This window comes from Bufo bufo, chromosome 10 (assembly GCF_905171765.1).
Source record: "Bufo bufo chromosome 10, aBufBuf1.1, whole genome shotgun sequence".
NCBI classification, from domain to species: domain Eukaryota; kingdom Metazoa; phylum Chordata; class Amphibia; order Anura; family Bufonidae; genus Bufo; species Bufo bufo.
The window spans coordinates 22,738,451-22,752,177 of NC_053398.1; the positions used below are offsets into that span (position 1 = coordinate 22,738,451).

General features: G+C 48.5%; 1 protein-coding gene across 5 annotated transcripts in view; it reads left to right on the forward strand.

Moving 5' to 3' along the window:
- FAR1 (fatty acyl-CoA reductase 1) overlaps positions 1-13,727 on the forward strand; it is a 64,273-nt gene that overhangs the window by 14,584 nt on the left and 35,962 nt on the right. For 3 of the 5 annotated variants that reach the window (XM_040409249.1, XM_040409250.1, XM_040409251.1), the window contains exon 1: positions 12,529-12,717. In XM_040409249.1, coding sequence (XP_040265183.1) covers positions 12,529-12,717 — 189 coding nt within the window. Of the gene's footprint in view, positions 1-12,513; positions 12,718-13,727 lie in introns of those variants that run through there. The other 2 variants (XM_040409252.1, XM_040409248.1) reach the window with 1 other exon arrangement.

Sequence of the window (13,727 nt, forward strand, 5' to 3'; positions counted from 1 at the left end):
GACGTCTTCCAAGGAGCTTTTTGAAGAAGTGTTCCACTTTAACCCTTCAGCTCCTGGGTCTCCAGCCGCAGTTCAGCATTTTGCCCTTCGGCAGAGCTGGCCAGAAGCCGAGCGTTCAGGCATTTGTGCTGCCCTGTGACTCTCTCGCGCCCGCTGTAGATGTAACATTAATGTAATTCTTCCTGATTCTTCCATGTTTTTTGTTCCTCGTTCTATCGGCCCCTGAAATTCGCAGCATAATCCTTGGCGCGGCTCTGGTTTACGGGCGATTCATCGCTATACAGGGAATCTCATCCTGAAAGGACATGGCATCCGGCAAGAATATCAAGGCTGTGTACACACCCGCAACCGTTTATCATTTTTATCCATTTATTATTTTTTTTAAAAGTAACTTTCCAAATGGCATTGATTGAAAACATTGTACCGTTTTGTGTGTACAGCTCCTATGCAGACCATTGTGCCGCCCCCCCCCCCCCCCCCCCCCCCGCCCCATGGTTACAGACTGCAAACAGGCCGGATGTAGTCGGATCCTGCAGTCGTGTGTTATTCCTTCCATTGAAAGTAACGTTCAAGAAATAGCCGAGGGATGTAAGGGGGTATGACTGAGGATAGGTCATCGGTTAAAAAAAAATGTTAATCTCCAAAAAAAACCTTGAGCAATGGAAAAAGTTGGTTGCCGACGTGTTCACACCCGTTGGCTGGCTCACGTCCATCAGAGACTTATGGCGTGTCTTGTGGATATGTTGGGGATACCCCTTTATTCCGGTATTATATAATGAGAAGATCACCACTTTGTGTATTGATTTGTAACCATTTTCAAGATCTCTGCTTGCTGCTGAAGAATTTGGACTTTTTTATTTTATTTTTTTTAAATTACAGTTGAGTATTTTTTTTCAATAGTATGCGCTCTAGACAATCCTCGTTGCACTAAATACCATCATTGGCACAAATATCGCCTGCTCTGATTTGCTACAGTGTATCGGTGCAGGATATAATCGCAGTTTTGACGTCCAGGCTTAAGATTGTAAATGCTGGGGAGTGTACCTGGTCGCGTTACGCACCTCCGTGTGAAACTTCTTATGGCGGCTTATGTCTCCCAGGCTCATACAGGATCTGTGGGGGTGGGGGGTAGTGACATGTTCCGTCACACGCCTGCAGAGGTATGTACAGCATACCTGAACATAGCCCTGGTCAGATGCCTTCATGTCGAAAAGCTTGTCCAGGATGTATCTTCCATCTTTAAGAAGCCACTGTATAAACTTCGATGCAGGTTATGATCCCACGGAACATTAAATTCTGGTGAAAAAAGGTCCACAGCGACACCTGTAATATGACTTGCTGGAAAGCATACAGTGGCATGCCGAGGATTTAAAGGGGTTGTCCAGCCATTCACAAGGGATGGCCTATCTTCACCATAGGCCATCCCTATCTGATTGTCAGGGGTCCGATGCTCCGCAGATCATCTACTCGATAGTAAATCGGGTGCTACACCGCTATGTCTTCAGTGCATGCAGCTGGTATGGGAGTTAAAAGAACAGCAGAGTAAGTCTGCATGCTGAGAGTTGTAGTTTCATAGCAGCTAGAGTGCAGAAGGCTGAGATCCCTGTTCTAAAGGATTATTTCCATCTGAAACATATCCTATCCACCGGAAAATGCTATAAATGCCCCATGTCTGAGACACCCGCACCTCAAAATAACCAGGACCCCCATTTGCTAATGCAAACAGCTGAAATGGCTTCAGTGCAGTGGGAGCGGTTTTTCCATACGTCCCACAAACGTCAAGGGAAAGACCTGAGCCATACATTGACAAATGGAGGTGGAGGGGTTATGGGGTCAAGTGTGTCAGAAAGATCCTTTTGGATCTGTCATGAATGTTTTTTACTTTCCTATTAAGGTCTCTTGCACACAAATATTTTGTGCCCGTGGCCATATTGCGGCCTGCATACGGTGGGTCCGCAATACACGGGCACCGGCCCATGTGCACTCCGCATCACGGATGTAGACGCGCATCTTCGTGAATGGAACAGAAGCACTACGGAGTGCTCCTGTGGTTTGTCTGCCCCACCGCACCGCAAAAAAAATAGAACTCGGAAAAATATACTTGCATAACGTACGTTCCAATATTTGACAGCATTTCTGCGCCACGTGGGCCCTTATAGAGCGTACATAGGATGCAGGGTCTCCCCAGCAGTCTATGGGTGTGGGCGTACCGAGTGGAAGAGCCGACAACCAAATAAGCCACATTCTTCTCTTCTGCTTGCGGCTTTGCCGTGAAATAGACAGAACTGCTCATAAAGCATCCCGCGCAAGGAAAAGTAAAGTCTTGCTATTATTATTTTCACTGCTGGTAATGTCCCCGAAGGCCCAAACTGATGATCTCGCGGTCCTGCCAAAATGCAGGATTAAAAGCCTTGCCTATAGCCGACTGACGGAGCTGCACAGGTGCTGCGTGGGGTTATGTGCTTAAACCCCTGCCAAAAATCTGACGTGTGAACATGACCCTAATACTCGGCTTGTGCTGTGTACGCTGAGGGCGGGGTGAGCAGGCCTCTCCTAATGAGACTGGATTACAGGTAACTCCCCTGTTATGAAGCTAGTCATCACTGACGGTAGACGACAGAGCATGCCCACAACACTCAGGCGGTTCTTCCGTGTGGGCGCCTGATGCAACTGTGGTGCCAGAGATTTGCTTTTGCAACAGGTCAGGCAAGATAGCTGCCCCTATAGGTATGTAAAAAAAATGTGGAAATTAAAATAGATTTTAAAAATGGTAATTTTATATTTTTTTGGGGGAAATTTTTAAAGGGGTGTTTTTCCAAGACTTTAATACTGGTGAGCTATCCTCGGGATAGGTCGTGGGGATCGGACCCCCACCGATCGGCTGTTTTAAGAAGGCACTTTCTCCTTCCAAGGTTACAGGTAGCTCGTTACTAGATGCCGTCTTTCCAGAAACTCTTGTCTGTCTGGCATTGTGTGTAACACAATAGTATAATCTGAAGCACCCCGGAGTCATGGGCATGGCTGCCTGTCAGCCGGTTACATTCACTTTCCAGGAATTACAAAATCTCATCCAACCTGTAACTCCAGTCCTTCAATCTGCTTATCGGATTTACTCTTCACCACCTGTAAATGGCCCTCTAGACAAGCGTGGCACGCTCCTGCTCCTTTGCCAGCTTATTAAGCCAGTTCTGTGCCCCTGACAGCAAAGTGGTCTTCTCCCAGTGTAGGTTCATGGTGTACAGTATGTGTGCCTTGTATAATCCGGGGCAACGGGGGCGTTACCGTCACACCTAGAGGCTCTGCTCTCTCTGTAACTGCCGCACCCTCTGCACTTTGACAGGGCCAAGCATGACAACTTTTACACTGCAAGGCCCTGTCAAAGTACAGAGGGTGTGCTAGTTGCAGAGAGAACAGAGCCTCTAGGTGTAACGGTAACGCCCCCGTTGCTCCTAGAGGCTCATTTGCATATATTAAAACATCATTTTTCTCAGCAATGCGGGCACATAGGAACACGGGACCAACACAGATGCCTTCAGCTGCCAAGTGCACATGTAACAGGTCGGCCGGTGTCATAGGTACAAAACTGCTGACAGATGCCCTTTAATATAATTGAAGCTGTCGCTTGGTTCCACACGGCCTGATGAACCATCAAAATATCGATTTGCCAGTAATTTGCAGCCTGGGAAACCACCAATGACTCTGCTGTTGTGCTTGAGTTCTCAGCAGATGATTTTCTTGCTTGGCGTAAACCCTGACAGGACTCGTAGATGAGACGGTGAGGCCAACGCAGCCGAGCGAGTTCTATGCGGCAAACTTGCACACGAACGTATGTGTTTTGCAGTCTGCAAAAAATACGTATGACCCCAATGCATTTCGTATTTTGCGTAACGGAACAGCTGTCCCCTAATATAACAATCCTATCCTTGTCCAAAAAATACGGATGACATCCCTGTGCATTTCGTATTTTGCGTAACGGAACAGCTGCCCCCTAATATAACAATCCTATCCTTGTCCATAATGCAAACAATAATAGGACGTGTTCTATTTTTTTGGCGGAACAGACATGCGGAAACGGAATGCACACTGAGTAACTTCAGTTTTTCTTGCGGACCCATTGAAGTGGTTCCACATGCGGTCTGCAAAAAAAACAGAACGGACACTGAAATAAAATAAGTTTGTGTGCATGAGCCCTAAGGCTGTGTGCCCCTGTATTGAATTACACTGACCTAATGCTATTAGTGTAAGGTCCCCTTCACTCGGCCGTATTTTTGGTCTGCATTCTTGCGGATTGGATGCGGGCCCATTCATTTCAATGGGGCTGCAAAATGCGGACAGCACAGTGTGCTATCCACATCCTTTTGTCCGTTCCGCAGCCCTGCAAAAAAGATAGAACATGTCCTAATTCTTGTTTGATTTGCAGAGAAGAATAGGCATTATTACTAAGGGTCCGTAGACAAAAATTTTTATAAAAAAAATGGATGCAACACTAACGTCGTCCTTATTTTTTGCGTATCCTTGTTGTGCGAAACGCAAAATACATATATTTGTGTGAATGCACCCTAATTCAGTAGATTCCAGGTCTCAAAGTGTTCTTGGTCCCCTGGCCGATCAGCCGTTTGAAGAGGCTGGTGGTCATTGCGGCCCCCTCCTAGTCCAGCCCTGTCACATGGTGTAGGAGCAGCTGAGACCTGCACAACAGCTATACATTGCACGGCGCTGTGAGGAGCAGGTGCCGGGTGTGGGACCCCAATGATCAGATATTGACGACCTATCCTGAGGACAGGCCATCACTATTTAACTCTTGAAAAACCCCTTTAAATCAGCATTTTTTCTATGTATTCCTAAAGTAAAACAATCCAGACCCGACCCGTGCAGTAAACCGATATCTGTGATATTGATCCGACCACGTTGCAAGCCTCCTGTTTGCTTATGTAACAATGGATGTAAACCCTTAAGTGTCGTACATCCAGTGTATGGGAGTGCGGGGCTGTCCCGGGTCACCGCGTCTCTGGAGGGGATCATGTTACGGACGTCTGATGCTCGCGGCCTCGGCACGCAGCAGTTTTAGTGTTTGGATTCGCTATTTGATCGCACGGACAGCGTTTTGGAGTTCTGCCTGAAAACCTGCATCGCGTGCGCCCGGAGCAGAAAGCAAACACGGTCCTCGAGGCGGTGACTTTTGGAGGTTCCTTTTGTAATTGTGTCTAAAGTTGCAGTGAGGAAATCTGTCATCTGTATTAAATACACACTTCTATCTCCATGGACGGCAGCCAGACGCCGGGCCAGGTGTATACCGTCTTACGCCATAATCCAGGTGGATAGAATATCTGCTCCTATTCACAAGGCTGAAGGGAAATTGAAGCATACGACCTTATGTATTTTGCGATTCGAAAACACGTATCCGCAAAAAAAGAAATTAAATCTGTGTTGCATCTGACTGCAGGAATCGGAACTGATCACAAAAAGGGCGGACTTGTGCCCCTGTATCGGCATTCATGCCGCTGCTCCATTCAGTCTCTATGGGACTTCCACAGACCGTGCTCGGCTCCATCCGCCAGTCTGAATGGCAGCATGCGTGCTTGTCCTGCCGCTCCATCCATGTGGTGCACTAGATAGGAGGATTGCTCTTTACCAGCTGTGCATGTAGCCGTAGCTTTTACACGGGCCGATGCACAGCCTTAATGGGCGCCGGTTGACTAGCTAAGGCTACTTTCACACTGGCGTTTTGGCTTTCCGTTTGTGAGATCCGTTCAGGGCGAGGTCCAAAACGGATCAGTTTTGCCCTAATGCATTCTGAATGGAAAAGGATCCGCTCAGAACGCATCAGTTCAGTCTCCATTCCGCTTTGGAGACTGACACCAAAACGCTGCTGTCCGTCTGACGAAACGGATCCGTCCTGGCACACAATGTAAGTCAATGGGGACGGATCCGTTTTCGTTTTCTATAACACAATCTGGCACAATGGAAAACGGATCCGTCCTCCATTGACTTTCAATGGTGTTCAAGACTGATCCGTCTTGAACATGTTAAAGATAATACAAACGGTTCTGAACGGATGCAGACGGTTGTATTATCTGAACGGATCCGTCCACGACGGATCTGCATAAAACGCGAGTGTGAAAGTAGCCTAACGAGTTGTCTGGCGCTGATTTTAAATGGCGATTTACACTCCCCATACAGTTTGCCTATTGTCAGCAGTGATTGGCACTGGTATCATGGAGCCCCCTGCAATGGCTGCCAGTCATGTCCACCCACAGTGAAGACTTTGCTCCGCAGGTTCTGTCCAGTATATACAGTTGTATTTGATGTTGGGTTGAGGCATTGCCCAGAAGAGCAAATAAATATATCCCGATGTGGGGGTTTTCAGCCATTTAAGGACACAGGGCAGAACGGATTCTGTTGGGAAGCTTGAGTCATTTGAGAATAGTTTGCCCTCGGATACAGTCACTTCTATTTTTTTTATTTTTTTCTCATGATCGGTGAAGGTCCCAGCGGTAGGACCCCTACCAATCTGATGGCTATCCCCCATCCTGTGGATAGAGGATAATTTTCTATAACCGGAATACCCCTTTAAGAACTGAAGTGTGACAGGGCAGCCATAGAAATGAATGGGGTCGGAATACGACTCACTAGTGTGCTGCTGCTGCCCCAGAATAGCAAAAATCCAACACTGCTGGATTATTATTATTTTTTGCAATTCTGGGGTTGCAGCAAATGTGAGAGTTGCGCTGTGACCGCATGTCTATGGCTGATCTGTGATACTTGGACACTCGACACGTCTCGAGGGCAAAATCGCAGAGTAGTTGTACCCCAACACTGTCAGACCATCACTGCGGCCAGAGAGGACCCCCCCCCCCTTCCTGTAAGAGCATTACACTAATCCAGCCAGTGGGCATCTTTACATGGCTCTGTCAATAGAATAATAGAGCTGTTATCCCGATTCTACACCTAGTAATTATTACCCTGCCGATAACCTCCTCCCCTCACATCAGCAGTGAGCTGACGCTGGATTACATATCTGTACAGGCGATTAACGTCTCTGTGCTGTCTGCCATGGGAGGACACTAGATTAGATTTATGACAAGGCATCCCTTTAAATGTGCCCTCTCGAGGTTGTCGGAGGACCCCAGGGGAGTGTCTGTGAAGAGCGGAGGTCACCGTCATGGATTTCCTGCCGGGATCATGTAGGCACGGTTGTTGATCTCCGATGTTGTTTGTTTTTGGTTGTCTCGGTGTAATCGACCAATTAGAGCCTCACGTTATAGGCGCCCGGGGAATAAAAGCGCTCATTTATCTGAGGCCGCCCGACGTGCACGTCGCTGTATGATTGTTAAAGGAACAATACTATTTTATATGATTATTTCAGCTGGAAATATTTATTTGTAATATACAAGCCAAACGTGTCTTAAAGGGGACCTGTCACATTAAATATGGCAGCATGTTCTAGAGCCGGAGGAGATGAGCAGATTCAGTACAAGGCCTCATTCACACGTCTGTGTTCCACATACATGTGCCCTACATGTTCCCCTCTGACAGCGCATGTCCCCATTCATTTTAATGTGTGTATTCACACATGTTTTAGCACGGGTGCATGTTCTTTTATGTCCGTGTTCACGGATCTGTCGTGACAATCATAGTCTATGGGTCCGTGTTTCATAGATCATTAGGAAAAGATGCATTGAAAGCTATTCAGCTGCACAGTGAAACACCGATGACGCATGGACCGTAAAAAATGGACACATGGACCACTTGCGGATCATTCACTGGCATCTTCACGGAGGCATCACTGACCACCTTTTCACGGATTTAATGAGGCTTTACTTGTATTTCATTTAAATTCCTGTTTATTTTTGGCTTTGAGGTCCAGGAGGCGGTCCTATCTGTGATTGACAGCTCTGTCACTGATGGCACCGCCTCCTATGAGTGATGAATCTCCCCCATGGGCTTGAGGAGGAGGGGTTACCGTACTTGTGTGCGTGATAAGTGACCATTAACGGTTCTTCATGGCCTCCAAAATGGCTGACTATAGTTGCATTATAATAGAAGGTAAATTTTACAGAAAACTTACCTTCATTTTTGTGCAACCCTGGCGGCGGTGCAGTACGGTTCCCCTGCTGTGGGCTCCTACCTGGGGGTGGCGCAGTTCCCAAGCTACGGGCGCCTACCAGGCGGCGGCACTGCTGTCCTCTGTGGGCGCCTACCTTAGAATAAGACTACTTTTCACACTAGCATGTTGGCTTTCCGTTTGTGAGATCCATCATGGGCGGTCCAAAACGGATACGTTTTGCCCTAATGCGTTCTGAATGGAAAAGCATCCGCTCAGAACCCATCAGTTTGCCTCCGTTCTGACTCAATTCCACTTTGGGGGTCGGACACAAACGCGATGTGTTGCGGAGCAAGACGGATCCGTCCTGGCACACAATGTAAGTCAATTGGGACGAATCCGTTTTCTCCGGCACAGTAGAAAACGAATCCCCCCCCCATGGTGTTTAAGACGGATCCGTCATGGTTATAGAAGACATAATAAAACTGGAACCATTCGTGACGGATGCATGCGGTTGTATTGTAACGGAAGGGTTTTTGCAGATCCATCACGGATCCGCAAAAAAAAACGCTAATGTGAGAGTAGCCTTAGCCTACTGGCATCAAATCGGCTTTTTTTTTTGTTGTATTCACATCCATAAAAGTTCCTGTTCCTCGGCCTCTGTGAAGTGTGATTGTCCTTGGAGACGTCTCGCTGACTTTACTGTCACTTTATGACCATTTCTCACTATATCCTCTCTTTTATTAGTTGGGAAATTGCTGTGTTTTTCCGTTTTCTTTTCCATGAGTGCAGCGAGCGTGCATGTAAAATAAAGTACACAAATGTGGGTCTGACGCGCTGTGTTTCACTCTGTACTCGCTGGGAAGACAAAGCCGCCCTTGTCCGCTGACCCCGGGGACGGCTTGGCCTCTTATGCTGTGAATAGCGGTTCGGACGGCCGTACCAGGGTGTATTGTGCGCCTTTCTCCAATCCCAGCGCACAACAACCTCTCCATGTACAGGTTCCTCCAGTGTTTTATGGAATGTTATCAGTGTTTTATGGATGGGGATAATACTTGTGCTAATCAATAGCGAGTAGTTTACTCTGATAAGGGTTCTGTGCTTATCTCACTTTCACTCTGCAGTAGCCGCTTATCAATCGATTTTTCCCTCTGAGCAATGAGTGTTAAAAGCTTCCCCTGTGGACGGCTATACTATTACAGGCAGCCCCCCCCTGCCTTGTGGGAGGGGCTATACTATTACAGGCACCCCCCCTGCCTTGTGGGAGGGGCTATACTATTACAGGCAGCCCCCCCTGCCTCGTGGGAGGGGCTATACTATTACAGGCAGCCCCCCCTGCCTCGTGGGAGGGGCTATACTATTACAGGCAGCCCCCCCTGCCTCGTGGGAGGGGCTATACTATTACAGGCAGCGCCCCCCCTGCCTCGTGGGAGGGGCTATACTATTACAGGCAGCGCCCCCCTGCCTCGTGGGAGGGGCTATACTATTACAGGCAGCGCCCCCCTGCCTCGTGGGAGGGGCTATACTATTACAGGCAGCGCCCCCCTGCCTCGTGGGAGGGGCTATACTATTACAGGCAGCGCCCCCCTGCCTCGTGGGAGGGGCTATACTATTACAGGCAGAGCCCCCCTGCCTCGTGGGAGGGGCTATACTATTACAGGCAGCGCCCCCCTGCCTCGTGGGAGGGGCTATACTATTACAGGCAGCGCCCCCCTGCCTCGTGGGAGGGGCTATACTATTACAGGCAGCGCCCCCCTGCCTCATGGGAGGGGCTATAGATGTCAGAGAGGGGGCTCTGGTGGACCCATCCATACACAGGCAGCCGGATAGAGAAGCCGATTCTTCTCTTCCCTCCCCCCCCGTCTCCATTCACTTCTGTCGGACTATCGGAGATCGGCACCTCTGTTCTAGTGGATTCTGGGAGTCCCGACAGTCGGCCCCTTGGTGATCAGATACTGATCCTCTGTGCTGTGGATGGGAAACACCCTTAAGATAGAAGGTTGTTGTGTATGGGCCCTGGGCAAGGGGATCATGGAGGAGCAGATGGCACTGGGAGTGGGGGACATGGCATGGAGGGGCTGATCTGATGGCAGTGGGGGACATCACATGGCCTGGGGGAGTGGGGGACATGGCACTGAAGGGGCGGATGGCACTGGTGGGTGGTGGAGCGGGTGCACTTGGGCTGATCGCACAGAGGGGAATGAAGGGTGTTGGGGGTCTGAGTTTTTATAAAGGATAAGTCTATTTTTTAAAAAAATTTTTATTAGAGTACTTGATTAATCATAAAAATAATCGGTAGAATACTCGATTGCTAAAATAATAGTTGCTGCAGCCCTAGTATGGGCGGAGGGCTGGAGAAATGCTTTCCTGTCGTCAGGGATTTCCTGCCATTCCTCCCGCTCTTCCGGTCTCGGACACAAGCACCTGGAGGCAGACGTTGGAGTAATACCCTGCGTGTCATTTGATAAAATGGAAGGTTTCATGTTTGCTTGGTTTTGTAGGAAAATATGTATAGTTCTCCACCTTTTGGTAGGTTACCAAGTGTATTTTGGACGGCTCTACAGCAACCCTTCATGATGCTAGGAGGACCTGATCCAATGCAGGCTTGGGCAGTGTTTGCCTGGTGGTGACTCATGGCACCTATACGCCGGCAAGGCAAACATAAAAAAAAGTTCTGTCCCGTATCGCGGTTCGAACGCTGGCACCGCCTGCTCTGTGGGGAAGACCTGTCACGACCAACCTTTTATATAACACCATTCGTGATGCAGTTTGCGATGGAGAGATGCGCCATAATGAAGAGGTGCCCGCCTGCCATCCGTGCACCACAATCTGAAATCTACGCCTGCTAGGAGCTGGTGTACGTTTCAGGCATTACTTGCGCTAGAAAACTGGCACAAATGACGGTGTATGTCAAGCAAGATTTGAGGAAAATAAATTGGAGGTGGTCAGCCGCTCTGTAGTCGCTTTACCCTCATTTGTCACATTTATTGGGGTCCAGGAAGCTGAGATGAACCGCAGCACAACGCTTCAGTCCGAATAATACAACCGGCTGCATCCGTTTAGAACGGATCTGTTTGTATTTTATCAAAAATGAAAAAAAGAACAGCACTAAAACCGTTGTAAGTCAATGGGAGCTGGACCTGTTTTTTTCGTATCCGGCACCTTTTGACTTGGGGTCATTTCACACTAGCGTTAAAGTTTTCCGGTGTTGAGTTCCGTCACAGGGGCTCAATACCGGAAAAGAACTGATCAGTTTTATCCTAATGCATTCTGAATGGAGAGCAATCTGTTCAGGATGCGTCAGTTCAGTCCCTCTTACGTTTTTTGGCCGGAGAAAATACCGCAGAATCCTGAACACTTGGCGGAATGGTTTACATTGAAGTGTATTGGGGACAGATCCGGCATTAAAATTGCCGCATTGACTGATCCACTCTTCCAGTCCGCACATGCGCAGACCTTTAAATCTGTGAAAAAAATAAGTAATTACCGGATCCGTCTGACAACCGCTTGCGTCCGGATTACCAGATCCGGCAGGCAGTTCCGGTGACGGAACTGCCTGCCGGAATCCTCTGCCGCAAGTGTGAAAATACCTTAAGATGTTTTTCAGGCTTGTTCAATTTCCCGAGCCGGACACAAAAACGTTGCGTGCAACGGTTTTGTGCCCAGCATGGGATCGCAACAAACTGGAACGGAAAGCATTCTGGTGCGCTCCTTTGCAGTTTATTTTTCAGTTTTCTCCCCATAGACCATGAATGGGGACAAAACTGAAGCGGTGTGCTGCGGTTTTGAGACACTGTACCGGATCTCAAAACCGGATAGCGTAACGCCAATGTGAAAGTAGCCTTACCTGCCTTTGACATGGAGGGAACCCTGCAGTTTTTGACAGTCTCCCCTCCCCCAACTCTTATTTATATTATTTGTGTGGTGTAGATATGACATTACCATTAAATGGCGCTTTATTAACCTATTGGATCTGTAAGCCGCCAGCGTGATCGCGCCTGGTCGGGTCTTTGTATAAGGCGTCTTTCACACAAGCAACACAGATTCGGGGTCTGTTCAGGAAATAAACTGATGGTTTTGCACGCAGGTTTAGGGCTCATGCACACAAACTTTTTGTCCGCAGCAATCATTGAAAACCGTTTTTCACGCTGCCCATTAATTTCTATGTGACCAGAGCTGCGGGAAACGATGAACAGTGTAAAACATCCTGGGATGGTCTATGAATATGCACGTACCTATAGAAAGGAATGGGTCAGGATTCAGTCCATTTGCAAAACGGTTAACATCCTGGCTCGTGTGGAATTGGCCTCAGGACACATTCCCACGAACGTGCGACGGCTGTGCCAGTTTTGTGGACCATGAGTCTGTGTCATGCTGGGGTAGATACGGTTTTCTGCATTCTCGGAGCTCACGGGTAGGATGCTCGGATTGTCACCACTAAATATCCTCTCATTCTGTTCTTCCTACAGGACTTGAGGTTCACCATGATATCCATTCCAGACTTCTACAGAGGGAAGAATGTCCTCATCACAGGGGCCACAGGCTTCATGGGGAAGGTCCTGCTGGAGAAGCTGCTGAGGTCTTGCCCGGGCATCAAGGCGGTTTATGTGCTGGTGCGACCCAAAGCTGGCCAGAAGCCTCAGGAACGAGTGGATGAAATGATGAGCTGCAAGGTAAGTCATGGGACGTCGGACATATGTCACCTAGACGTGTTGTCAGAATAACCGTTTTTGCATCTTGTGATCGCGACGTCCAAGGACGAGCTTCTGTCTGATCTCCGCTAGAGACTTGTCAATCACAAGGGGTTTGTGAACGTTTTTGTTGACTTAGGGTGGGACGATATCGAAAAATCCCCACGATAACAACATTAAGAAATGTATCATGATGACGATAGATATATATATATATGTGCGCCCATTTAGAAAAAATAAATAAACTTGGGGCCACAAGGAGCCATTATAATGTATGGGGGCTACAAGGAGACATTATGCTGTATAGGGTGGTCACAAGGAGACATTCTACTGAGGGGGGGCCACAATTGGACGTTATACTGTATGGGGGGGGGGGGGGGGCGCACAAGGAAATGTTATACTGTTTGTGGGGGCCACAAGTCGAGCCCCCATAGCGTATGTCTCCTTGTGGCCCCAATGTCCCAGACTGAGCGGTGCACAGGGATTTCACTTACCAGCGCCGCCGCTCTTAGTCTGAGGTCCCCGTTCCTCTTGTGCAACATGTGTTGCGACACGTACCGACTTGGTTGCGCAGCCTGCTGATGTGTAATGTGCATCGAGGGCCAGGATGTGATGTGTGTTGGCGCACATAACACGTCGGTACGCGCCTATGCAATGCTTATTTTAGAAGCCGTCAGCGTTAAGTGCGACTGCTCCTATGATGTCACTAAAATACTGACGTAATTAAGAAAAAGTGATATAGCCACATCGCTGTTTCTCCTGCAATGTTTGTAGGTCCCGGTTTATCGCCCAACCCAAGGCTGACGACAGGTGATCAGGGGGCAGCGAGGATAAAGACGGCTGGAACAGCAGATTGCATTCAGATGCAGATTAGTGTGGAGTCCCTCGGAGTATTGGGGCTTTGCCAGTTTCCTGCGTTTTGCCCTCTGTTCACCTTCAGATAATTATACCACTGATTCTGACATTTACTCTCCCTGGTTAGGGCCGTGGTG